Source organism: Nipponia nippon, unplaced genomic scaffold (genome assembly GCF_047370975.1).
Source record: "Nipponia nippon isolate SJK-2023a ecotype South Korea unplaced genomic scaffold, ASM4737097v1 scaffold_2, whole genome shotgun sequence".
Lineage (NCBI taxonomy): Eukaryota > Metazoa > Chordata > Aves > Pelecaniformes > Threskiornithidae > Nipponia > Nipponia nippon.
The window spans coordinates 113,556,670-113,583,360 of record NW_028262336.1 but is presented as its reverse complement, the minus strand read 5'-3'; the positions used below and the strand labels follow the sequence as shown (position 1 = coordinate 113,583,360).

General features: G+C 39.7%; 1 protein-coding gene and 1 long non-coding RNA gene across 8 annotated transcripts in view; both read left to right on the top strand.

Annotated features, from left to right (window-relative positions):
* The window catches only part of ATM (ATM serine/threonine kinase), a 79,784-nt gene extending 63,637 nt beyond the window's left edge, over positions 1-16,147 (top strand). For 5 of the 7 annotated variants that reach the window (XM_087759237.1, XM_087759238.1, XM_087759236.1 and 2 more), the window contains 14 exons: positions 27-234; positions 1,740-1,853; positions 2,245-2,403; positions 3,572-3,710; positions 4,079-4,161; positions 5,474-5,614; positions 6,602-6,718; positions 8,152-8,301; positions 9,549-9,714; positions 11,046-11,132; positions 11,211-11,325; positions 12,932-12,995; positions 13,667-13,803; positions 13,934-16,147. In XM_087759237.1, coding sequence (XP_087615363.1) covers positions 27-234; positions 1,740-1,853; positions 2,245-2,403; positions 3,572-3,710; positions 4,079-4,161; positions 5,474-5,614; positions 6,602-6,718; positions 8,152-8,301; positions 9,549-9,714; positions 11,046-11,132; positions 11,211-11,325; positions 12,932-12,995; positions 13,667-13,803; positions 13,934-14,117 — 1,864 coding nt within the window. In that variant the 3' untranslated portion in view covers positions 14,118-16,147. Of the gene's footprint in view, positions 1-26; positions 235-1,739; positions 1,854-2,244; positions 2,404-3,571; positions 3,711-4,078; positions 4,162-5,473; positions 5,615-6,601; positions 6,719-8,151; positions 8,302-9,548; positions 9,715-11,045; positions 11,133-11,210; positions 11,326-12,931; positions 12,996-13,666; positions 13,804-13,933 lie in introns of those variants that run through there. The other 2 variants (XM_087759235.1, XM_087759239.1) reach the window with 2 other exon arrangements.
* A 3,821-nt stretch (positions 16,148-19,968) lies between these two features.
* On the top strand, positions 19,969-25,935 carry LOC148055928 (uncharacterized). The gene is made up of 3 exons (XR_015705159.1): positions 19,969-20,204; positions 20,989-21,130; positions 23,449-25,935. It is a non-coding gene; the product is annotated as an uncharacterized LOC148055928 (long non-coding RNA).
* The last annotated feature ends 756 nt before the right edge of the window (positions 25,936-26,691 follow it).

Below are 26,691 nucleotides of genomic sequence, written 5' to 3'. Positions count from 1 at the left end.
TTGTTTAAAAATGTCTGTTCACATAGATATACAGTGAAGGTTCAGCGAGAACTTGAACTGGATGAATGTGCCATACGTGCCCTAACTAAGGATTGTAAACGTTTCTTGTGTAAAGCAGTGGAGAACTACATCAGCTGTTTACTAAGTGGAGAAGAACATGATATGTGGATCTTCCGACTCTGTTCCCTGTGGCTTGAAAATTCTGGAGTTGATGGAGTCAATGAAATGATGAAGGTATATGTCTGCTGTTGCTTTTCCTTATTATGCTTTGACATTAAATTATCTGTCTTTCTTCTTCTGTGTTTCTAGAAGATGAATTATAGTGCTGTGCAGTATGCTTCCTATGTATCTCCTTAACTTTTCCCTCAAAACTTGCTTTTTTCAGTCATCGTTGCTCATCGGTTAGTTTTTCCATCAGTGAGAGTTGTAATTCTCAGTGCATTTTTATTTAACTTAATTTAATTTAGCATTTTAATTTCACAAGTCTGTATGATTAAGCATATCTCATGATCTTTCACTGTTGTCACCTTGTTCTTTACATACCTTGGATACTACCCATCTTCAACATCCTTTAGTACGTTATTCTAGTTTATATTATATAAGCTCGTAGGTGAAAGGATGTGCTTTTAGATTGTCTCTATAAGACAGTAGCCAGGGACCAGTAAAGTTCTCATTCTCAGGCTGGTTCTATCCTTTCTAGGATTGTGCAGGAAATCTGTTAATTCTTACCTGAATGATCTGTTTATAAGAGAGATCTGTATAATTGAATTCTTCACTTTGTGTTATAATTAACTTTGAAAAATAGAAAGTGTTCCTTTACTCATATTTTTACCACATAATTGCTTCTTGCCTGAAACAAGATTGTATTTTTTTTTAATTAGGATTGTCTCTTGCCACAAAGAATCTGGAAATGAATTCTGAATCAATATATCTAAGCTCTGCTCTAACAGAATACAAAATAGTAGTTGTCTTATTGTCCTGGTTTCAGCTGGGATAGAGTTAGTTTTCTTCTTAGTAGCTGGTATAGTGCTGTTTGGGATTTAGGATGAGAATAATGTTGATAACACACTGATGTTTTGGTTCTTGCTGAGTAGAGTTTACACCAGTCAAGGACTTTTCAGCTTCCCATGCACAAGAAGCTGGGAGGGAGCATAGCTAGGACAGCTGACCCAGACTGGCCAAAGGGCTGTTCCATACCGTATGACATCATGCTCAGTATATAAGCTGGGGGAAGAAGAAGGAAGGGGGGGGACGTTCAGAGTGATGGCGTTTGTCTTCCCAAGTAACCGTTACGCGTGATGGAGCCCTGCTTTCCTGAGGATGGCTGAACACCTGCCTGCCGATGGGAAGTAGCGAATGAATTCCTTGCTTTGCTTTGCTTGCGCGCGTGCCTTTTGCTTTACCTATTAAACCGTCTTTATCTCAACCCATGAGTTTTCTCACTTTTACTCTTCTGATTCTCAGCCCCATCCCACCAGGGGGGAGCGAGCGAGTGGCTGCGTGGTGCTTAGTTGCCGGCTGGGGTTAAACCACGACACTTACGAAGGACTTGCAGCATTCAGGAGACATGGACCAAGATGATGTGATACTCACTAGACTGCCATTTGATCACACATCAATGATTATTCTCAGTTTAAAAAAAAATGCAAAACCAAAATTGCTAGCTCTTTGGTATTTTATGATTACAATTTTTTTGTGGTGTTTAGTACAGCTTTCTAATTGAATTTTCTCTACTACAGAAAAATGCAGAGAAGATCCCTTCATACAAGTTTTTGCCTCTGATGTACCAGCTGGCTGCTCGGATGGGAACTAAGATGATGGGTGGTTTAGGATTTCATGAAGTTCTGAATAACGTAATTTATGCTTTTCGTATCTAAAGATATCTTAATTGGCTTAGTAGTGTGTACTTCTAAACAATGTGTATCTTCCTTTGTGCAGTTATGGCTGAATGAGTTATGTAGGTGATAAAGGTGTATTAAAAATGAGTGATGCAAAATCAGTATAGTGGGCGGAGAGGGTTGGGGACTTTTTTGCTTGCTACTTAATTGATTTTCTTGTTGTATAAGAATAGTCTTATGCTGGTATAGGAATATACTTTGAATGTTGTGGAAATACCATCTAAGTATTACTTTTTATTTCTTATTAGGAACTTTAGAAGTTCAGAAGAATTAATAATGTTAATTAAGTAATTTTTTTTCTACTGTACAGTTTTCAATAATGGGATCTTTTTGTTTTTCTTAACAGCTAATGTCTAGAATTTCACTGGATCATCCACATCATACTTTGTTTATAATATTAGCTTTGGCAAATGCTAACAAAGATGAACTCCTCACAAAACCAGACACAATAAGAAGAAATAAGTTAATTAAAAATGCACCGAAAGAAATCTCCCAGCTTGATGTGGTGACTACAAAAAATTCTATTCTATTACTCACATTCAGTCCTTTCATTTTGTTAAAAAATGAAAAAAAAAATTGTGTCAAAGGGTATTTTAGTGTAGAGCTCATCAGCTGACTTTTGTTAAGAAAGAGTAGGAGGAAAAAGTACTTTTAATAATAAAAAACACCTCCTTTTGTGCATACGTTGGTAATTATTATTGAAAGAAGTAATTATGGGGTTGAACAAAACATGGTTAACATTTCCTGCAATAAATAGCCGCAATTATTGTGAAGAGTTTTGGGATAAATGTCCTTGATGTGTGATTCTGTAAAAGGCATTTTAGATGCAACAAAGACTTGAGTGGCTTTATTGTTAAAAGTACATCTTGAATTGAGTATTTTTTCTGCTTTGAGTGATAACATCTGTTCTAAGTATTTAGCCCTGTGCAGTATATCTTTTGTTCTTTTATATGACCTTTATATGTTAAAAGCCATGATGATGGGTAATACCAAACTGTGGCTTCATGTTAATGTTGTTACTGCTTAATTTTTGTTGGAACCTGTCTTTGGAATCATCTTATCTATAGAGTAATGCCCCTTCTTGCCCCCGTCACTATTGGCCTGGCATGGTTGGTTGTCATTACCCTCTTACTGCCCCCACTGATAATTTTTCACCACATTTTTCTGTGGCCTTTTTTTTGCCTTTCTCTCAGATTTGTAGTTCTTTTGTGGTCCCACCCTTAGGAGTAGGATTATGCTAAACTCAACTAAGTCTCTCAGAGTTAGGCACAGAAGGGATGCATGGTCAGATTTTCGCCTTTTGCTTACAGGCTTTTTTCTTCAGTTGGGAGGATATAACAAAAGCAAGAAGGTGGTGGAAGACCATCCAAAACTGCCCATCCCTTTTTCTGAAGAATTTTTGCAGATTTTTTGCACTCTGCCTGGACAGATTTACTCCCTCTCCATCCCCAATAATATTTCACTTTATTCATTATCTCAGATTAGACAACACAGAACTTCTCTTCAAATTATTTCTGTTCATATCACGAAGGGCTGTCCATTATTGCAATTTTCTCTGTTTTCATAGGGTATATCTCAATTGTACTTATTTGACTGCACATTATGATGCATCTTTAATCTTACAAGGTGTAGTTTGCAGGATCTGATATTTGTATTCCACTGGGTTTTTTTAGGACAGAATGGAGGCTGCTAGCAATATAATCAATATTGTAAGAAAAAGGAGAGCTCGTATGGTTAGAGACGTTGAAGCACTTTGTGATGCTTACATCACGTTAGCAAATGTAGATGCTACTCCATGGAAATCTGAAAGAAGTAAGTCTTGGAAAAATTATTTTTGTTTTTAATAGCAAAGATATATTTTATTTTCTTGGATTAAAATGTATATTTCTAAATATTGATACTTAGTTAAAGGAGATACTGTGCTAACACTGTGTCCTATTTTTGTTAAATGTAGAACTTAGTCTGGATTAAAGGTCATAGTAGTTATTTGCACTGTAAGGTTCAGGCTGTCTGAGTACGAAACTCCAGAAAACTCCAGTTGTGCTGTGGTCATGTTCATCAGCTCGACAGAAGCGTGCAGTGAGGTTTTGCGTCTCAAAAGCAATGTAAACTGGTTTTTGTGAACTTTGATGTACGTTTATAGTTCTGAATTTAAAAATATGAATTTCTTTTTATTACAGAAGGAATAACTATTCCAGCTGACCAGCCAATTATTAAACTGAAGAACTTGGAGGATGTTGTTGTTCCTACCATGGAAATTAAGGTGACTGAAGTTGAAATAAATATACACTATAATATCAAATCTTAGAATCAACTTCAAATTTTTAAAATGGCAGTCCGGGCATATATCTCTTCATGAAATTCCCGTGTTCTTTACAGGTCAGCCTACCAGGGGTACTTTCCTGTCAGGTGGGAGATGCAGCGTGAGATGCTGTCCTTAGGTTTTGGAAGACCCCGACCCCAAGGCTTGCATTTGCTGGGTAGTGGCGTATTGTATGAAGATGGCTTTGTCACTGCCACTGTTATCGCTAACTAGGCTTTCATTATCAAAAGGGGTGATGAGCTACCTAAATCACAGAGAGGATCTTATTTTGTAAGGTCAAGCTCAGAATTTCAGGGAGGAACTTAATGTCCAGAAAGTTATGAGAATTAGTAGATACGCCTCTTTGGCTGTTCCTAAATAGCCAGCTTATATGGTTTTACTATTCAGTAATGGTGAATGATCCATTACCATTAGCATAAGTGGTTGATTGGATGGGTGTGTCGGCACTCAGATGCTACATGCTCTACCTCGGAAACTTACCAGTTTCAGGAGTGTAGAGTTGCTTTTTGGGCCAGCCACCTAAAATTAACATGTTACGAAGCCAAACCTCCCTATGTTGAAGTCCCTCGAGCTATGTCTATAAAGCTAAATAAAACAACCCAAGGGACATTATGCCGTTTGACTTCAGAGGCCAGAAATTGCCACCCGTGCTAAATAGCATTTGTTTGTAGGGCTCTTGTTGGCCCCAGGTGTTGCTTCTTTGTACAACTTGATTGTTGTTTTCTTTGCCTTTCTTCTTCTCCAGTACAAACTATCTGAAATAGTTGGAGGTCTGTAATGTAATCAGCTGGAGCAATATTTCCTTACAGATAACTGAGCAGGGTTGCTTTGTGGCATGAGGATATGGAGGATGGCTGAAGATACAGATCCCATAGATCGCAACAGTTTTATGATTGTAGATTGGGTCCATTTGCAGCCTAATGTAAGCCTAATGCCCCCCAGCTGTATGTGAACATTTTGTTGAGAGAGTGCTACTTGGGACAGGCTGAAATTGTGTCAGAGCTTGTTCAGTGGCAGTCTGCAGCACCAGGTCGCCTCTACGAATGAAGTAGACGAAGAGGAATCAAACTCACTCCTTTGCTCAGGATATTTTTGTAGCCTTTGTGGGTATTATCCTTGTAGATGATGGAACGCTCATATTAACATTTAGCATATAGTCTGCTGACGAGGTTTGCAAACAACTCATTACCACTTTCTCTGAGTGAAATGGAGGCAATATTTATATTAATTTTAAACTGATTTATAATTTCAGGTGGATCCCACAGGACAATATGAAAATTTGGTGACAATAAGGTCTTTTAAGCCAGAATTTCGGTTAGCAGGAGGCGTGAATCTGCCTAAAATAATAGATTGTGTAGGATCAGATGGTAAAGAAAGGAGGCAGCTGGTTAAGGTAGGTTCTGTTGGTTGTCATGACATCTCAGACACTTGACATGTTAGCATGTTTTTGAAGTTGTCGTGTCAGTTTTCTCATGTATCACTTCTGTACCATGAGCAGACTTTTCACAGTTCAGTGTCAGTTTTCTCAGTTCAGGAATGCTTTACCAAAGGAAACTGCAAAGTAATAATAAGTAATATAATTAATAATATAATATAATAATAAGTAATAATATTAAATATTTTTGTAATTGTTTTTCAACAATGCATGTAATATACAGTAGCTTACCTGACAACTACCAGACCTGCAACTTGCGTGGTCATGTCTCAACTAGTGACCTGGAGCGTACAGCAAATAAAAGCCATCAACGTTTTGTCTGAAATACCTCCTTTTTTCTTTCTTCCCCGTATAAAAAGAATTACAATTCAGAGACAATCAAAAACATGCACATAGAAACACAAATCTCTAAAAGAAATTTATTTCTCTTTAAACTCAATTGATTCCATTCTGTCTGTCTTTGAATGTAAACATTCAGCAGCTGCTGGGAGAATTCTGTTTTATTGTTAAGTATGGGGTAGTTTTGAAAGTTTGAGAGAAGCATGAATCACTATGTCTGCATCCAATAATCAGAACTGCAGTACCAGCTGATGCTGCTTCAGCTGTGTGCTGGATTGCTAAATACGGTGAATGAAACATCTGGTTTTTAAAAGGGTACATAAGGCTTGTAGGTTGATTGAAACCTTAATCAAATAACATTTGTCAAAAAAAAGGAGAAAAAGGTGATGATTTAAGTTAATGATGGTTCTGCTTAAGCAGCTGAGCACTATTAGAAAACCAAATACAGAGAAAAAGCAATTGTTAATTACATTTCATTACAGGTGATTATTGTGGGAGAGTACCTTGTCTTTTGTGGAATTTTTTAAAGTATTTTTTTAAAGTTACTGAACAAGAAGTCGGATGCTGGAAAGTGTTCTTTAACTGCTTTTTCTGTTTATGCTGAAGGGGCGTGATGACCTGAGACAAGATGCTGTTATGCAACAGGTTTTCCAGATGTGCAATACATTGCTCCAGCAGAACACGGAAACACGAAAGAGAAAATTAACTATCCGAAGATACAAGGTAACCCTGAACAGCTGCTGCAGCAGAGGAATAAATGCTACTGATAAAGCGTATTTCCCCACTGTCCTCTTTTTAACCCAAAGACAATAGAACTGTGTTTTTATTTATGTGTAATTAAAATAGTCACTGCTCCTTCAGGTATGGAATAAATAATTAATACAATTTAATTATTACAATTACAACAATTATTACAATTTAATTTTTTCCAAATCATTAAAAAGAATTCTGATGCCAAATATATATTTAAATACTCTTCAAAGTTTTCTTTATATGAACTTATAATTGAAAAGAAATTGTCATGCACTGTCCTTGAATTGTAAGTTGCTAGTTGTTAAACTTGAGCATGTGAGTTTGTTTATGAATTCTCATTAATTTTAGTCTTCTGATATTCCTTAATTAGTTAATAATTAACTTTAGTCTTGCAGTATTCCTTACAATTGAATCCAGAAGTCCCATCTAGGGTCTGTTCATGCAGAATTTGAATTGCAGAGCTGCTTTTGTTGGAATTGGGAATACAGGAATAAATTCTTACTGTGAATGCAGAAAACATATTTGAACAGGAACTTTCCTCTCCTCCTTCCTTTTTATGTGCTGGGTTTATAATAATAGCTGTGAAGGTGACCTCTGAATAAGTACTCTCCAAGTAAAAGTTCTTGTCTTTGACAAATGAGAAATGTGCACTCCAGAGTCTCTAAAGGAGCTTATCTGAATTGCTAGCATAGTTTTAAGAATTCACAGGTAGAGTTAAGAGTCACATTTTTGAATAATTTTCAATGAAGACTCAGGTTTTTATGTGTATAAAAATGAACGAGAGCAGGGAAAAAGAGAACGGGGGTTGTGTTATGAGGTAAAGAGACTTTCATAAGAAAAGAAAATTGAAGGAAACGGGCAGTAGCTATTTCTCCAAGGACAGGAGATCATTCATTCTGGCCAATTCTGTCTGCTACAGCAGTTGAGGTTACTGTTACAGCCAGTTATGAAGTGAGAACCTGTTCTCTAGGATGGGAAGCAAAGACAAGCCTAACACGTTCACGCAGCTACCATGTGTTTGCTCCAGATTTTACTTTTTATGTGCAATTTGCCCAATGCTTGTATTATCCCATTCAAGCATAGCAAGCCGTTGACAATCACAGGTCATCCAGAATACTGGCGCAAACATGCAAATTGAGTATAATCATTAAGTTGTACTGAAGTACTTAGTGGAAAGTTCTCTGGGCGAGGAAGAAATTTGCAAGTATTTGATAGAAAAACCTTGAGTGTATTTTATATATGTATACATGCATATTTAGAAGCTATATTGTGGTCAGCTGTATGGTTTGGTCTTTGCTCTTTTTAAACAAACACAAATATGCACCTGTGCTCTGCAGCATGCATGTATTTGTAGTTGTGTGTGTGTAACCCTCCCCCATGCAGCAGTGGGTTTGTTTTTACAGGTGGTTCCCCTTTCTCAGAGAAGTGGTGTTCTTGAGTGGTGCTCGGGAACAACCCCCATTGGGGAGTTTCTGGTGAATGTCGAAGAGGGAGCTCACAAGAGATACAGGCCAAATGATTACTCCGGTTATCAGTGTCAGAAAATGATGATGGTGAGTCAAAATAATTAAAGAAAAATATCTGGCTTACATTCTTTTACACAGAGGGTTTGGGGTTTTTTAACGTATTTGCAGAGAATTATATATTATGCTTTTAGTATATAATAATGACTATGGCCAGTGGCATGGAATTAATAGTTCTTCCGACTAATCTGAATGCAGCCTGGGAAGAGTTTTTACAAAATCAAAAATTGCTAAATGAATGACTGTTGCAGGGAAGATTTTAATACAGCTGAATCTCCAAGAAGTCTGTGAACTCTTTTCTAGAACATAAATCTATTGGAATTGATCATTACAGAGACCCAACAGAGTCAGTATAAAGTTGTCTTACAGATTTAATTTATATTTGTCATGTTTCTCATTGCATTGAAAAATCATTTTATTTTCATGAATAAACCAAAATTCTAAATACGAGTCCTTGAAAATAAAAATATGGTTTTAGAGTGCAGCTGAGATTAATGTAATGTCTTAATTGCTGTTAGACAGTGTGAAGGGGTCCGGCTTCTCCTCCACCGTGACAGCCAGGTACCCTCCATCCCCCACAGTGAGTCAGTTCAGGGAGCTAAGGCAAAAAAAGACTAAGCTTATGTAAACTGGCAGAAAAATATCTGTTTCAGTGGATACAAGTAGGGGAAGGTTCGTTCTTGTGATGGTAGCTAGCTGCTAGATGGATTCAGCTGGTTTAATTTAGTTCCACAAACCACCTGACCATATGTTTAGAAAATTTGCAAATTTTACTTTATATCACCATGATTGTGCAAGAAATTATTTCATTTTAAATCTGTATAGCACTAACAGGATGTGAGGCTATTTAATTTTCACTTTGTTAAGTTTTTGCATGTGAATAAGTGAGAATGAGTTTCTCACAGTGACATGAGCCATCAGATAAGCAAAGCTACCAGAACAGAGTGCAAGGGGAAGGATCTCCCGACAAGATGAATTTACCTGTACGTGCATATAAAATAGATACACTTGGAGCCAAAGAAATGGGAGCATGTTTTTTACATGTAGCCCATGAGTTGTGTATGAAAATATAATTATTTAGTAAAACAGATAGATAGGTGCATTAATGATTGCTGTAAAAAAGACATTAATTCATAGCTCAGAGAGAGAAAGGAGTGAGAGCAGCATTTGATGGAGGGAAGAGGGGTAGAAAGGGGGAATGTATTTCTTTCATAGGAAGAGGTAATTTCCTTTCAAAGTAGTCAGTCGTGGGGAAAACATTTCTTATTTATTTAAAGGATGCACAGAGGAAACATTCTGAAGAGAAATGCAACATCTTCATGGAAGTCTGTGAGAACTTTCAGCCTGTGTTTCGTTATTTCTGCATGGAAAAATTCCTGGATCCAGCTGTGTGGTTTGAAAAACGATTGGCGTACACTCGCAGTGTGGCTACATCTTCTATAGGTATTCGATTGGATTATTAACATTGACTTTTTAGATTATGTAGGCAAAGAATTTATACCATTTCAGAGGTAATGGCTATTCTGCTTTTGTCACATGTCAGAAAAGGGGGATTAGGGGGCAAAAAATGCCAGCAAGAACACCAGCATTATTTTTGTAACTAAGATTTCTGATTCATGCCCTCCCCACATCCCTTTCTGCAGTAGAAAGAATGAAATTCTTTGTTTCTTTGCTTTATATAGTGGTTTGTATTTTTAGGTTCTTGTAGTGTTTTTAAATTTCTGCTGACTAATTCTGTTGTTTCGATTTAACGTTTATTCATTTCATCTGTAGCCTCAAATGTTTTACCTGAGTTGAAAAGCTTAATCTTTTACTTTGTACTGGCATCATTAGCCATGGCTGAAATGGTTTTTTAAGCTTTGGCATTTTTCCTTTGATTTTTCTGTCTTAATAAGGAAATATATGGACTTGGATTGTGGATTTCCTTTGGATGACTCGGTTCTGTATTGAGTCTCTGGAAGACATTTGATAGCAGATTGTATACATTGCAGTAGATCCTATTTTAGATGTTAGCATGTTTTTTATATACCCCCTTTTTTGCTGAAAAAAATTAAGTAACTCCACAATTCAGCAGAATTGAGATGAAAGATTTTGTAGGAAATACTACTGCTATCCACGTCCATCAGCTAATAGAAGAACAGTAATAGGTGTAAATTGCAGCAAGGGAGATATAGTTTGGAGAGTTTCTACATTTAAGGACGGTAAAGCACTGAAATAGGCTTACATGAAAGATCTTAAAATTTGTATCACTGGAGACTTTTAAAACTGACTCTAGACAAGAATTGCTCAGGAACTAGTTAGGTGTAGTTGAGCTGCCCCAACTGAATTATGGACTGAATTAAGTCCAGTCCTGTTTTCTGGATTATATGATACTGTGAATTAAAAGGTTTTCTTAAAAATAGTAGTAATCGCAAACCCTAATTTTATTGTCCACTTGCTTTTATCTTTTTTTTTTTTTTTTGAAAGCTGTGAAGTTGTTCGGTTAACCTATCTACAGAGAGAAATGGGCAAGAAGTCTGTGGAGTAGATAAAACAATACACATCTGTATAAGAATAACCTTTTTGCAATTGCATTCAGTTAACCTTTTCTTTTTGGATTTGTGGAATGGCTTTTGCTCTTTTCTGGAGTAATATGTATGCATGAGGGAAGAAATATTCTCACTTTTAATTTGTTTGCACGTGTTACACTGATTCTAATAATATTCTCTTTGTTAAATTTTTCCTGGGTTTTATGGCACGTAAATATGGTTTCAGCACTTACCTTTTTCTTTTAGTTGGCTACATTGTTGGACTTGGAGACAGACATGTTCAGAATATCTTGATAGATGAACAAACAGCAGAACTAGTGCATATAGATCTGGGTAAGTGGGACAGGCAAGAGAACCTTAATTTTTCTTTACTTTAACACTTTTTAGAACATTTATTATCCTTTCATTTAGGGGTTGCTTTTGAGCAAGGCAAAATCCTTCCCACACCAGAGACCGTTCCATTTAGATTAACCAGGGACATTGTGGACGGAATGGGTATTACTGGCGTTGAAGGAGTCTTCAGAAGGTAAGTGCTCCTGTATTGCACAGGGGTAAGGAGGCAGCAGAGTACTTCCGGCATTATGATTGCTACATGTTAAATAGTTGTGATGCTTGAGAGGAGACTCAGATTTCTGCTGATAATATCCAAACCTAAATGCTGTCCTCTAACTCATATGCTCTCATTTATATAACCGATTACAAGTTCATTACTGTTGCTCAGCTTTTCATATTCTTCACTAACTAATGGGTTATTGTCACCCTCTTGTGGAATTCAGGGATGTCTCAGTGCTTCCAAAGACTCCACAGCTAAATTTCATCCCTTGATTTAGGCTGTTGGATTACATAGCTCCTTCAGAACTATGTATTTCTGTCAGAGCTCTACTATATATTCAGAGCTATTAAGTTTCTTTGAACCATTTTGTTATGTCTCTTATTTCTGTTCAGTTTTATGTAAGTAATTTGCAGTCTTTTTCCTCTTTTGGATCATATATTTGATATCACTTTGCAAGTGCAAAATATAAATCCCACAATAGATTTGAGCCTGCAAAACAGAAAAGTCCCAGAAGGCCTGAGTTTCTGTCAACCTCCATCCTATCTCCTGTGAATGACCCAAGAGAACTCTAAGAAGCAGGACGTTTCTCTCATTCAAGACTTTCATCATGTTCATGATCGTAGTGCTTGCAACCCCCAAATTTCATGTCTTTAAAAAAGTACATAGTGTAAGTGTTGTCTTTGTAAGGTAGCAATTAACGTTAGTAAGTAGTTCCTAATATACCTTTGTCCTGTGAAGGAACAGTCACTGCCACTTCTATTCTAAATGTGCTGCTGTCAAATTCACAGTTCTGTGTTACTTCTGAAACTTTTGCCCCATGATACAGAAAAACATGAATTGTTTGGCTCCAGCTGAAGTAAATACAGTATGAGAGGCACTGGTGCAGATACTGTTTCTGCCTCAGCCAGACTGGCTTGCAATTAACAGTATAGGTGTGAGTGTCTGAACAAGTCATCTCAGGATTGGGTGTGAACATTGTTAACTTTGTTGTGTGTGTTCTCATCCTGAAGTAGACAGGAGGCCTAATCCCTCTTTTCACTGGAGTACCTGTCCCATAAGGAAAGTTTCGTATTCGTTCCACGAGCTTAGTTTACTTGGGAGTGAATGTAGGTAGCCATTTCTGCATCTAAACTCATTGGAGAGATTTCAGAAATAGCTTGATGTCTCTGGCTACTGGATCTGCTCATTTCATGTTAAGGAACCCTACCAAGATTCTCCGACGCGTTGCTGAGCGCCTCTGGCACACACGTTTTCATCCAGCCGAGCAGTTCTGCCATCGTGGTGTACCTCGACAGTCAGTGTTAACTCAGTGGTTAAGTCTCCGTATAGAAACATTTCAGACAGTGAAACAGGTAATCTCTTTCCCCTAGGGAATATAATCAGTGAACTACCCACTCTCCTTCTGGTCTCACATTTCTAAAGGTCTCCATTTTTTTTTCCAAAATGGAAACATCAGAGAGGTTACTCATTTGTTAGAAATTAACCTTTAACAAGGGTACAAATATCCATTATTTAAATGATGAAAATACCCTTCCATTTTACTGAAAAGAACCTGAAAATACAGCAAAATATTTTCTAGATGCTGTGAGAAAACAATGGCTGTTATGAGAAATTCTCAAGAAGCTTTGCTGACTATTGTAGAGGTAAGCATTTTTTCATTCTTTCTGATAATAACCTGCCAGAATATCTTTAGTTTCTTGTCTTTGTCTTCATACGCATTACTATACCAAATATTCATGCAGGCGTTTTTTGTTCTATTTTAATTTAGTAGTGTTGGTCGGGTTTGTTAATTCGTATAATCTCCCATAAAATCAAGACCAGTTTGCATTTTGTATGGGAACTATTCATTTCAGGCATATGCAGTTTTCTCTCTTCAATATCTAAATGCTTCTTAGCCATAGTGCAACATTCCCAGCATGACTAGTGCCGATTTGAATTAAATCCTTTTTGCATAAGTCACAAAGACGAGAATTAAACTGATTTTTAAAGCAGCTTATACTATGCATTAAAAAATAATTATGTGCTTAGAAGTGTATTAAAAAATGACCTTTTCATTGCTGAGATGGTACTGAGTGGCAAAACTGAGTCAAGTATGAACAACGCAAATACTTGCAAATGATCAGATGCAGTTTTATTGTTGGATTGTCTACTAAGCAATTTAGCCCAATTCTAGTGGATTAAAAAAAAAGGGGGGGGGGGTCCTAATATTGTGGTTAGCATGAGCATTACCAGCTGAGTGTTTCTCTTCCTGCTAGGGCACTGGACTAGCTGTGATTAACAGTTTGAATTAAATAGAGTTCTATTTACTGTGTAGGTGCTGCTCTACGATCCTCTTTTCGACTGGACCATGAACCCCTTGAAAGCTTTGTATTTGCAGCAGAGACCGGAGGATGAGGCTGACATGAGCGCTACACTCAATACTGATCCACAAACATGTAAAAGAAAAGCCAGGTGCAAGATTTTTTTCTTACTCTCTGCCTACTGCACTGTTGCCTTGCTTTACGGTTTTCTTACTGAATGTTGCTCGTGTTGTTCAGGGTCCATTCCTAGTGCACCTGATTTTCTTCTTTTATTCTGCCAGCAGTGATGACCAGAGTTTTAACAAAGTGGCTGAGCGAGTTCTGATGAGACTTCAGGAGAAGCTGAAAGGTGTTGAGGAGGGAACAGTGCTCAGTGTGGGAGGGCAGGTGAACCTCCTCATACAGCAGGCCATGGACCCTAAGAATCTGAGCCAGCTCTTCCCTGGATGGAAAGCCTGGGTCTGACTTGGAAGGATCCAGCATGTTTTTAGAAGAAACCTATTTTTATGCAACGTCTTAACATTTCAAATTGGTATTTCACAATTAAAACTTATACCAGGAGCAACCGTGAAGGCATATACGAATTAGTATTCGGTGGATGTTCTGGGTTTTTTTTCAATAACCTGTTACCGAGAAAACATTTTTTGTCCGCTTATGTTCACCATACGGTATAAAACACCAACCAGTGCTTTGATGTTCCTTGTGTCCTGCAAGGACTTCACTTGGGCGCACTGGATGCGTAATATTCTTAAAGCCTAAGATTCATCACTTCTGTGTATATGTTAAATAGCTGGAGTCTTGTATATAATAATTCTGTATGGTAACATCAGCATGTAGAATGGATGATCTAAAAACCAGGAGTCGTGAAATAACTAGCTAAAGTGCATTTCAAAAGTGGGGGGTGTTATACTTTAAAGATAGTGCTACAGTGAATATAAACGAAAACCAGAGAACCTCAGGTTTAATGAACTGAGGGTTCTTGGGGTTGCTTTTTTTTTAGCTTAGTTAAATGGACACTTCTTTATATAGATAGGGACTTTGAGCCAAGTATAACATGACTGCTTGTTTTCCTGTTGTAAATGAAATTATGTTCGTACTTTATTTTTATAACATTACTTCAATAGTATAAAACAATAAAAAATATTTAGCTTTTGTAGGTCAGACCTTGATAAAATAGACTGACTGTACAATGAAGCTTAGCGTACCAGGTATGCCTCCAAAGCAGTCATTCTGTATCTGGAATAAACGCCTGTCGGAAACATTAAAGTTGTATCTTGAGCACAGAAATCTCAGTCTGAGTGCACACAGTTTTACAGAAGACATTGCTCCTTCTTAAGTAAAAAGACCTACTGTAATTGGATAGTCAGTGAATACAGGTAATAGGAGAAACCACTCAAATAACAGTTACTGGTACATTTAATAAATCTTCCCGAATCATCTTTGTATTTAAAAAGGCGAATAAAATTTAGCGTACTCTCACATTATCTTAGTTTATACTTTATGCATTTTTACAGTAGTATCAATGAAGAATTTCTGTTCTAATTAGCATTTCACTGATTTTTATTTGTACAGTGTTCCCACAATTTTTATGCTGTATCTTTGTTTTGTAAGTTAATGTCAGCATGGCAAGACGAGTCTTTTGTATTATGTTTTCATGAAGCTGACATAAAGTTCTGTTGATCCTTGGAACCAAAAGTGCATCCTGGCATTTCTGTGGGGAAGAACTCTCATCCAGGGATACAGTGATTTGTTCTCTGAAAATGAAACTTAACTGACGGACCACGCACCGTGTATGTGAGTTTTAAATGACGCTTAGGAAAGGGAGAAAAGTCCTACCAGGCAATTACAGAATGGCAGGTAGGAAAGGACTAAACAAAAAGCACTTAAAGAATTTTTATTTTTAAGCACAAACTTAAAAAAATCTGACAGTATTTCTGGAAATTCTTCTCATGCTTCTTACAGAGGAAGTTATTTAGGCATTTTTTGGGTTATTTAATACTAGAACTCTTGCTATCATATAAATGAATATTGCATAAAAGTGCTTGTCTCCTGGTTTCAGCTGGGATAGAGTTAATTTTCTTCCTAGTAGCTGGTATAGTGCTGTGTTTTGGATTTATTATGAGAATAATGTTGATAACACACTGATGGTTTAGTTGTCGCTAAGTAGTGCTTACACCAGTCAAGGACTTCTCAGCTTCCCATGCTCTGCCCGGTGCACAAGGAGCTGGGAGGGGGCACAGCCAGGACAGCTGACCCAGACTGGCCACAGGGCTGTTCCATACCGTATGACATCATGCTCAGTATATAAACTGGGGGGAGCTGGCCAGCGGGAGTGATCGCTGCTTGGGGACAGGCTGGGCATCAGTCAGCGGGTGGTGAGCAACTGCGTTGTGCATCACTTGCTTTGTATATTTTTACTATTATTTTTATTATTTTTACTACTACCACTACTATTTTACTTTCTTTTATTTCAGTTATTAAACTGTTCTTCTCAACCCACGAGTTTTCTCACTTTTACTCTTCCGATTCTCTCCCCTGTGACCGGCTGCCAACTGGATTTGACTCCATTCACCACCACTCTCTGGGCTCGGCCATCCAGCCAGTTTTTAACCCAGCGCAGAGTGCACCCATCCAAGCCACGAGCAGCCAGCTTCTCCAGGAGAATGCTGTGGGAGACAGTGTCAAAGGCCTTACTAAAGTCCAGGTGGACAACATCCACAGCCTTCCCCTCATCCACTGAGCGGGTCACCTTGTCATAGAAGGAGATCAGGTTAGTTAAGCAGGATGTCCCTTTCATAAACCCACGCTGGCTGGGCCTGATCCCCCGGTTGTCCCACACGTGCCGCATGATGGCACTCAAGATGATCTGCTCCATGACCTTCCCTGGCACCAAGTTCAGGCTGACAGGCCTGTAGTTCCCCGGATCCTCGTTCCGACCCTTCTTGTAGATGGGTGTCACATTTGCTAACTTCCAGTCATCTGGAACCTCCCTGGTTAGCCAGGACTGCTGATAAATGGTGGAAAGTGGCATGGTGAGCACTTCCACCAGCTCCCTCAGTGCCCTTGGGTGGATCCCATCCAGCCCCAGAGACTTGTGTGTGTCTATGTGGTGTAGCAGGTCGCTAACCATTTCCCCTTGGATTATGGGGGCTTCATTCTGCTCCCTCTCCCTGTCTTCCAGCTCAGGGGGCTGGGTACCCAGAGAACAACTGGTCTGACTATTGAAGACTGAGGCAAAGAAGGCATTGAGTACCTCAGCCTTTTCCTCATCCTTTGTCACTACATTTCCCCTCGCATCCAATAAAGGCTGTAGCGTCTCCTTAGCCCTCCTTTTGTTGCTAATGTATTTATAGACACATTTTTTGTTGTCTTTTACAGTAGTAGCCAGATTAAGTTCTAGTTGGGCTTTGGCCCTTCTAATCTTCTCCCTGCGCAGCCTCACGACATCCTTGTAGTCCTCCCGGTCCATCCCTGTGGACCTTCTTCCAAAGGTCATAAACTCTCCTTTTTTTCCTGAGTTCCAGCCAAAGCTCTCTGTTCAGCCAGGCCGGTCTTCTCCTGTGCCAGCTCGTCTTTAGGCACATGAGGACAGCCTGCTCCTGTGCCTGTAAGATTTCCTTCTTCAAGAATGCCCAGCCTTCCTGGACTCCTCTGCCCTTCAGGACTGCCTCCCAAGGTACTCTGTCAACCAGGCTCCTGAACAGGCCAAATTCTGCCCTCCAGTAGTCCAAGGCAGCAGTTCTGCTGACCTGCCTCCTTACTTCTCCAAAAATCGAAAACTCCATCATTTTGTGATCGCTGTGCCCAAGATGGCCTCCAACCATCACATCACTCCCAAGTCCTTCCCTGTTCACAAACAAGAGGTCCAGCGGGGCACATTCCCTCATTGGCTCCCTCACCAGCTGTGTCAGGCAGTTATCGTCCACACACTCCAGGAGCCTCCTAGACTGTTTCCTCTCTGTTGTATTGTATTTCCAGTAGACATCTGGTAAGGTGAAGTCCTCCATGAGAACAAGGGCTAGTGATTGTGAGACTTCTCCCAGCTGCTTATAGAATATTTCGTCTGCCTCTTCATCCTGGTTGGGTGGTCTATAACAGACTCCCACCATGGTATCTGCCTTGTTGGCCTTCCCCCTGATTCTTGCCCATAAGCACTCAACCCTATCACCACCATCAACAAGCTCTAGACAGTCAAAACACTCCCTAACATACAGGGACTACCCTGCTGCCTCTCCTTCCTTGCCTATCCCTTCTGAAGAGTTTATAGCCGTCCACTGCAGCACTCCAGTTGTGTGAGTCATCCCACCATGTTTCCATGATGACAACTATATCCTAGTTTTCCTGCTGCACAGTAGCTTCCAGCTCCTCTTGTTTGTTGCCCGTGCTGAATGCACTGGTGTGGATGCACTTCAGTTGGGCTATTGATCCCACCACCTTTTTGGGGAGGAGAAGCCCTAATTCCTATGTGACCATTCTCAGGTGCATCCGTGGTTTCTAACATAGCCATAGCCCTTGCGTCTTTGCTGTCGCATGGATCTCCATTCCCTACCTCCACTGAGATGGCAGACCGAAGGACCTTGCTAGAACACCATCCCTCAAACAACATTGGCGTGCTGCCCCCAGGCTTATCTCTAGTAAGCCTGGTTTTATCCCTTTCCCCCTTCATATCTAGTTTAAAGCTCTTTCAATGAGCCCTGCTAGCTCCTGTGCAAAGATCCTTTTCCCCCTTTGAGACTGGCTGTTGCCAGCAGGCCTGGTGTTGTGTAGACCGACCCGTGATCAAAAAACCCAAAATCCTGCTGGTAACACCAGGCTCGGAGCCAGGTATTGATCTGCTGGCTCTTCCTCTTTCTTCCCTCATCATTCCCTGCAACTGGAAGGAGAGAGGAGACTCCACTTGTGCTCCCAATCCCTTAACCAGTCGTCCCAAGGCCCTGAAGTCACTCTTGATTGCCCTCGGACTTCTTGTTGCACCTTCATCGCTGCCTAGCTGAAAAATCAGTAATGATAATAATCTGAGGGCCGTACCAGGGCAGGAAGCTGTCTCTTCACATCTTTAACCTGGACCCCAGGGAGGCAGCAGACTTCCCTGAGAAGTGGGTCCAGTCTGGATACTGGGCCTTCTGTTCCCTTCAGAAGGGAGTGAGTCTCCTACGACAATGACCCGTGTTTTTTTCTTCATGGAAGCAGTTTTGATGCAGGGCATAGGCTGACTTAACCTCGGTGACACCTCCCAGCTAGATGAACCATCCTCCTCGTTCGGTTCCACTTGCAGAGCCTCACACCTATTATGCAAGGGCACCTGGGAAGGTGGGGCAGTCACAGAGGAGACGGACCTGCTGCGCCGGGCAGGAACTTGTCGCCATTGCCCCCTATCCCTTAAATCACTGTGTTCAGCCGGGCGGAGAGAGGATCGGGAATCCTCCCCATCACGCGTCCTGTCTGCCTGCTGGGCCTGTCTCAGGGAAGGTAGGGTGCGATTCCAGTACTCTGGTTTGCACTCCCTAAATAAGAAGAGAATCTGGCTCTTTATATGATTTTGTTTTGTTTTTTTGACTTGCCTCACTACCTTAATCAGTTGATAATGTATGTTAACACACCTATACATTGCATAATACGTAAGTAGATCATACACACTAAAAGCCCCTTGGCTATGTCAAAACACAGAAACTGAGGCCTAACTGATGCCCTATCAGCACACAGCAGTCCTACCGGTGTAATTAAAACCAGTTTTAAATCAATTTATTTAGGTCTGTGAAAACCACTGTGGGTGCAAACCTCCATGTGACACGCATCTGTTTACAATTATCTCTTATCTGTTTATCTTAATTCTGTCATTTACACACAAGGTCTCATAAAGCAATGACAATACATGAGGTGTTGTGTTAAGGTAGACATTATATACAGAAAGATAAACAGACCTTTGTGGTTCTCCTCAGGATATACAACGATTACTTAAAGCAAAAGTGTTCTGTCATCATTCAGTTCCAAATTACCAGCTTTACTTTATTTAAAACACATAAGTAAGCTTGTGGGCTCCCTGTTTGCACTGTTCCCACTGCCCTTCTCACCCGCTTTCCTTCTCACTCCCACACCATTTTTTGAGTCTTGATTCTAATGGTTTCAAAGTATCCTTTTTTTTATTCCAAAAGCCCTTACTGGATGCGACTTTCAGCCTGTATCTCCCGTACTTCACTCATTGTTTCCTGTTTTCATTACAGCATCTGCATTAAAGATGTAGCTGAGGGGTCTTTTTATAGTTTGCTGCTGTGAAAGAACTACTCATCACTTAATTATAGGCGTGCTTGAAGCTTTTAAAGTTAAATAATGCTTTAAGAAATTGCATGTCTGTAAAATCATTTTTATAAATTAATCTGATGGTATAAAAAGAAAAATTCTTTTTACATTTCTGTCCTATTGCATTGTCCAATTACTCTTTATTAGAAATATGAATGTCTCAGTAAGCAAGTGATCCAATTGACTATACACTGAGGAGTTGAATGGATTTCTTAGCTGGAGGAGGAGGCTGTTACAACATGTTCCGTATATAAAGTAAGTCATTTACTTTAAATGCTTGCTGTCACAATGCATTTAACATATCCAATTTATGAATAACTCATTATTTTGATACTGGTCTTCCAAGTTGCTCTATGAACTAATTAGAATTTACTGAAAAATGCTTTATCATCCACTAAGAAGAAAATTAGGGCTTCCTTTCGTAAAGCGCTCAATTTTTTTATGCTCTGCAAGTGATATATCCTTGCGGAATAATATGAACCAGCTGCTTATCCTGAAAGGTACATGAGACCACTCCCACACATTGATGTCTGGCTTTTGTGACATTTTTTGTTATGTGCAAGAAGACACACATTTCCTAATACTGGAAGTCCTAAATATAGACAGAAAGAAAGCGCCGCAAAGAACCACAATTGCCGTTATGAGATTGTCTGTTTCTCTTCAAAAAGTACAGTCAAGAACAAAATAAACTTAATTCTAAACTACATTAAGTACACCAGCAGTTGTGTTACAACCTTGATTAACAAAACCATATGCCAACAATAAAAGACAATAAAACTAGTCAATCTTTAGAGTAATTCAAAAGAATAGATGAAGTACACAGAAATCTCGATGACTGCAACAGTTGCATATTTCAAACCATGCTTTAATGGACTTTTAAGGCTTTGGGATTCAACTGACTGATTGCCTTGCTACATATTGCTATAGAGGCGGGTTCATGGCAATAATTGCGTATGATACCTTACTGTGGAAAGACAGTTTTCTTAGACGGTGTCAACCTACATGATAAGAGTGGCTAGTATTTGCTTATTTTCTAAAGATGAATACCACCTGCGTCTGGAGCGACGACCACTGAACTTCAGAAACAAATGCTGAATCATGATTGGCAATGAAGAGTCTGACACAAAATATTTGCCTTTCATAAGTACTTTCATCTGGAGTTCTAACTCACTGCACAGATGGTACGTATTTTTTTTTTTTCTAGAAAGTTATGAAATGGTTCTGTAATTCCTACCTACATACTCTTTCCTGACTTCATGCTAACTCTTACTGAAGGGAATCATCTTGTAAAAAATAAATTAACTTTTCACCCTGGCCTCTACACTACAACTTGAACAGAAGTCTAAGTAGCGTCTAACGCTTCCTTACCCTCATGTATAATTGATGTGAGGTATGCTAATGATGTTTTGTTCATAAGGCAAAGTTAAATAAGGAGGAGGAGGTTTGGAACAGAAACCAAATAATTATGGAAGAAAATCAGAAATTTAGTAAAAATGCCAGACAGCCAGGCAATAATTTTGGCAATAAATTAGCTTCCTTCCAGCAATTTCAGGTGTTGTAGCCATAATTCTTAGTTCTTAATTAAATACCTTAAAAGCATGAGATATTTACATAGGACTATGATATTTAAAGTCATTTAAATATCAAAAATCAAGAGGCAAGTATTTTATGCCTAAATTGAAGCAGATGCGTGTACCAAGACATTCCAAGTAGAAGAATATTTAAGCATTTCATACCATTTTTCAAATCTCACTGTAGTACCTACGTCAGAAGCCTATGCACCATAGGCTCGCTTTGTAGCTACCAGAGCTAGAAAGGTACTTCCCCAGAGCAATTTTACAACAGCTAAGATACTAATTGCCATACAGATAACAATTTCTTCCTGTTGACTACACAGGGACCTTGAACAACTATGGTCCTTGCTGATATATCTCTGCTAAGTGACCAAAGACAGGTGGAATAAATCTGGCCACTGAAAGTCTGCCATAAAAAACAGATTCAACTGAAATCAACAGAAAAACTACGACTGAGATAAAAAAGCTGTGCTCTTAGTAGGAGCAGACCACCCACAAATCTCCAAGTCAGTAAGACTGAGAAGTGCTTAGGACTGCAGAGATTGTGGATTTAGGAATCTAGTTTCATCCACCTTGACTTGCTTAGTTGAATATGTTTAATGTATGCAAATACACTTAATACTTTAATGCAGTGACAATTTTGTGCATCCAGAATGAATACCACAGTGAATATCACATACCATAAAATGATACTTACAGGATCTAGTCTGAATTTGATGAAAGCACCTGCTGCAACACCTGGCAACTCTGCCTGCAAGTAGAAAAATCATAATCTACAATGCTTCCATCCCACTGAGAAATGAAGCCAGAAACAGTATATTACTGGGAATACTCTATTTCAATTACTTGGTAGTACTTGCAGAAACAGGCTCTTGATCAGGTTTAGGTCCTTTACTAGAGAAACTAGAAAACATGCAAAACGTAATGAGGTGTCTAGCAAGCAGACAAAGCTGCTTAAAGAATACACCATCTACAGTCTCCCAGGAATAAGCAAAGGAAGTCAACTTGGCCTATAAATATTTGTGTAATTAGCAAACAGCTTTCAAGTGGCTTGTAAGAAATCGGTTCCAGTCCATTATAATTAATTCTAAAAGACAGCTGCCTTCTGTGTGCTTGGTTTCTTCCTTTCTTTCTTCACTGTTGTTTTGTTTGCCTTTACTTTGATCTTCAGCTTTGTTTTCCCTTGGATCATAGTTTCAGTTGTTTTCAACCTCACAGTGCATCCGTAACTGTGGGACCCAGAAAAGACTGGGGGCAATCAAAAATACTGTTTGATTTATGTTACTGTAATGAGCCTTGTTTTACACCACAAACAGAAAACAGTGAGACAAGCCACTAGTAGAATGTAAGTATCTGACTTTGCACTGTACTGTGTAACTTGTACAGCCCTTATCTCCTGAGAGTAAATGCTCTTCACCAGAAGAGGAGGATCTGTTCCTCTAAAACTTGCAAGTTCTTTGTTGTATTGATTTATATGCACATCCTGTAGAGAAGTGCAAATACACCAAAAAAGCCACTGTCTTTGTATTTTACAGTTTTGGAAAAAAGCTGTGAGCAGATTTTCCTATGTCCAACCTTACAGAATTTAAGAATCAGTCTTCGAAATGGTCTAATACATCGTATTTGTGTAAGAGAAACTGAACACATTGTTAGTAGAAATAGTTTATTTCAATATTAGAATAAGCTAATAGTGAAAGAGCTTTTAGAGAGAAATACGTATCAGTATAAAGAACAGTCCCCCATTCATTACTTAGACAGGATGTTGCAATAGAGCACCTACATCCCCCAATTTATTTGTCCTGAAAAAACTCACCGAGTAAAACTCAAATCTTCTTCTCCAGCTTAGATTTACAGAGCTACTCCTAAAAATAATGTTTTAATCCTACCCAACATCTTTTTTTTTTTTTTTTTTTTAATAAAATCAGGTCATCATATCCAGATCCTTCCTTGAATTCTTTTCTAGCCATCAGTAACTACTCGTGACTCTTGAAGAACACTTTCCTCCAGCAATACAGTGCTGTCCCCCTGATGGGGGCTGTCCCTGTGTACCTGAAGTCCCCATAATGGATCCTTCACCACAGGCTATGTACCGCGACAAAAAGGAGGGTATGTAACACCATAAACCCCACTGATCCATGGGTTGATCTGTGTCTGCTAGTAGAAGAGCAAGGATGTTTTCAAACACTGCAGTGCAGCATATTAGGGTAACTGACCTGAGCTTCCAGATTATTTTCTTCTCCTCCTTGATGCTTGTCAGTGAGTTCTTAGCAATGGCTATAATGCCAAAAAACAACGGTATTGCAATGGTATTGTAAACCAATGTAATTCTGTAAGGACCTTGAGATCTTCCATGGGAGGGAAAGTAGATTAAAAACTGACGTTAAACTCAAAGATACTAAGTAACAGGTAGAGTAGATGATTCTGGACAGTTTTCAAGAGGACATCTGCTCCATGTATTCTGTCTCATAACGACCAATAATCCAAAGACAACAAAGTGAGTTTGACACTGCAGACGGAGAATGCAGCTTTCTAAGCAACAACAGAGGATACACGTGTAAGTGATGCATTACAGTCACCTGTTGGACAAGCAAGCATGTAGGACAGGTCCTTACTTGTGGAAGAATGACCTCTGTAAGTACCTGACCCTGAAGAAGAAAAAAGCATACACGCAGAAGTGCAAGGAAGGAAACAAGCAGGGATAACGGAAGGCAAAGCAGGAGGGAGCAGGTCTCTCAGAGGCCTCTCACTAGAGCTGATCCAGAAAACAGACTTAGGTATCATTAGACAGCAGAAAGGAGACGAGAGGTGGACCCGAGTCTGAACAGGATACCAGTGGGAGTCAGGAATAATTCTGTGACCATCCTTACGCTTGGAATACACATGATTTCTTATCCAATGTTAATTCAACTTATTTTATCCTGTATATAATGACATGGTCTTTAATTACATATTACAGACCTTTTTTTTTTAGTTCCACACGAACCCCTTGTCATCTATAAATGTACCACATATCTATGTTTTTATAATGCCTCCTATACTTGCAACTCTTAGGTCATACAAGGTGAGATAAAGACCTCATTTTTAAAGGTCATTTGTAACTGCAAGCAGATCATTCCCACAGTCACTCACCATGACAACATGTACAATTAAACTAGTTTGGCTGCACAAGTGACTTGCAGTTATAAATGCCTCTGCAAACCACTCCTCTGAACCTTTCTTCAGAGATCAAGCTGGCATTGCAGACTCCCACAAGTAAAAACCAAGGAAAATAACATGGCTAAAGGAATACAAAATCCTATCGCACATTTTCACCAAATCTGACTTGAGACAAACAGACCTGGACATAGTGCTCTTCCTGCCTGTGGCCACGTTTCGTGACCAAGGCTTGTATCACACAAACTAATCGGAGCAGGAATGCATCTTTTCCAAAAAGCAGAAGGATTCAAATTGACAGAAAGACTTGCAGAATAAAATCTTGGTTTCTTGAAAAGATAAATGGGATACACATTTCTCAGTACAGGGAGGAAAAGAACTACTTAAGACAAAAAATATTGCTAAAACCAGCAATAAAGCTAAGAAGCAAGAACGAAACCTGCTTAAACTGAAAATCAAGAATAGTTCCTGGAAGACTTAAACACTAGACTGGGAAAAGTATCTAGTAATGAACAAATCTGCATTATCAGTGGCACAAAAAGCATGAGCTAAAGGGTCTTTTAGGTGTCCAAATACTGTGATTCTGATCCTCATAAAATAGAACATACTTTCTATTATCTCTGGAGCAATACAAAAGATACACCCTCTAATTAAAAGAAAAAGCTATCAATGTTTCTGCTTCAGCAGGATTAATCACAGGCAGTGATTAATGACCTTTTCTCGTTTTGATGCATAAACTCAGTTTCCATTCTTGCTAATGAGATCACACATTTTCAGTGAGCGGAGAACAGCCTTGTCAGTGATGATACCTACACAAACCTCATTATCAGAGGGAGAAAAAGAATAAGGGTTCATGTGGGGAAAGACACAAGATTTTCTACTATGTGTAAACATCTCCACAACAAAACATCAGAAAATTACATGTAGAAAATTATCCAAAACACTAATGAGATGGTGTGCATGCTGAGTCAGTATTTCTTGTTGCTAATTACCTATGCTTAGACCTTCTGGCTAAAGACATTGCCTGTCACCATCCATCCAAGTACCCAGCTTCGGGGAATATTTCTAGCCAACAAATTTATTTCACCTTCATACTCATTTTTCATCTTTCTTTGTTAAGATGTGATCAGAACTCTACCATATACAAAAATAAAACCAGCTCATCTATAAAACAGCTTACTTTCCAAAATGAATTGGTTTAAGAAAGCCCAAAGATCCATGGCTTCCACCTCTCGTTTTGGTCTGTAGTTTTGAGTACACAAAAGGTGGTGCTTTTTAAAATGTTTGTACAGTATTAAAAGCTCAAAATTTACTGACAAATCCCAGGGTTGTCCACTCATTCACCCTTGTTTATCAAACACAGTACTGCAAAAATCTGAACAGCTTTCATGAAGACGACAGGCGGCTATCCCAACGCCTGAACGATGAAACAACCTCCATTTTACATTTCTGGATTCATCTGTCTTTCCACGGCGCTTATTCCCCCCCTCACTCTGACGGACAGGTATTTTCACCCGCTGAACTTCACGCCACTACATGACAAACGCGCTTCCCGCCAGCTGGCTCGGCTGGGGGCTCCGGGGGGCTCCGGAGGCCTCTGCCCGCCTCAGGCGCCTCAACGCGGCGGGCGGGGCGGGCCTGCCGCCCTCCCCTCCCGGGGAACACGACCGGCAGGGCAGGGCAGGGCAGGGCAGGGCAGGGCGGCAGCGGGAGAAGGGGTGAGAGCTACCCGCAGGCGGAGGGGCCTGCAGCCGCCGCCAAGCACGGCGGGCCGGGCCGGGCCGGGCGCGGCCTTCTCCTCCGGCGGGGAAGCGCTCCCTGAGGGCCCGCCGCCCCCGGGCCAGCCGGCTCTCGGGAACCGTGGCGGTCCTCCGCTGGTGAGAGGAGCGCTGACAGCCTCTCCGGGAAAGGGATGGTTTAAATAAGCGTTCAAACCCACGGTAAACACGGCGTGTTCGCGTCGCTGTTCCCGCTCTCCCGCCCCTGACGGGCAGCCTGTGGGAACAGCGGTTTCC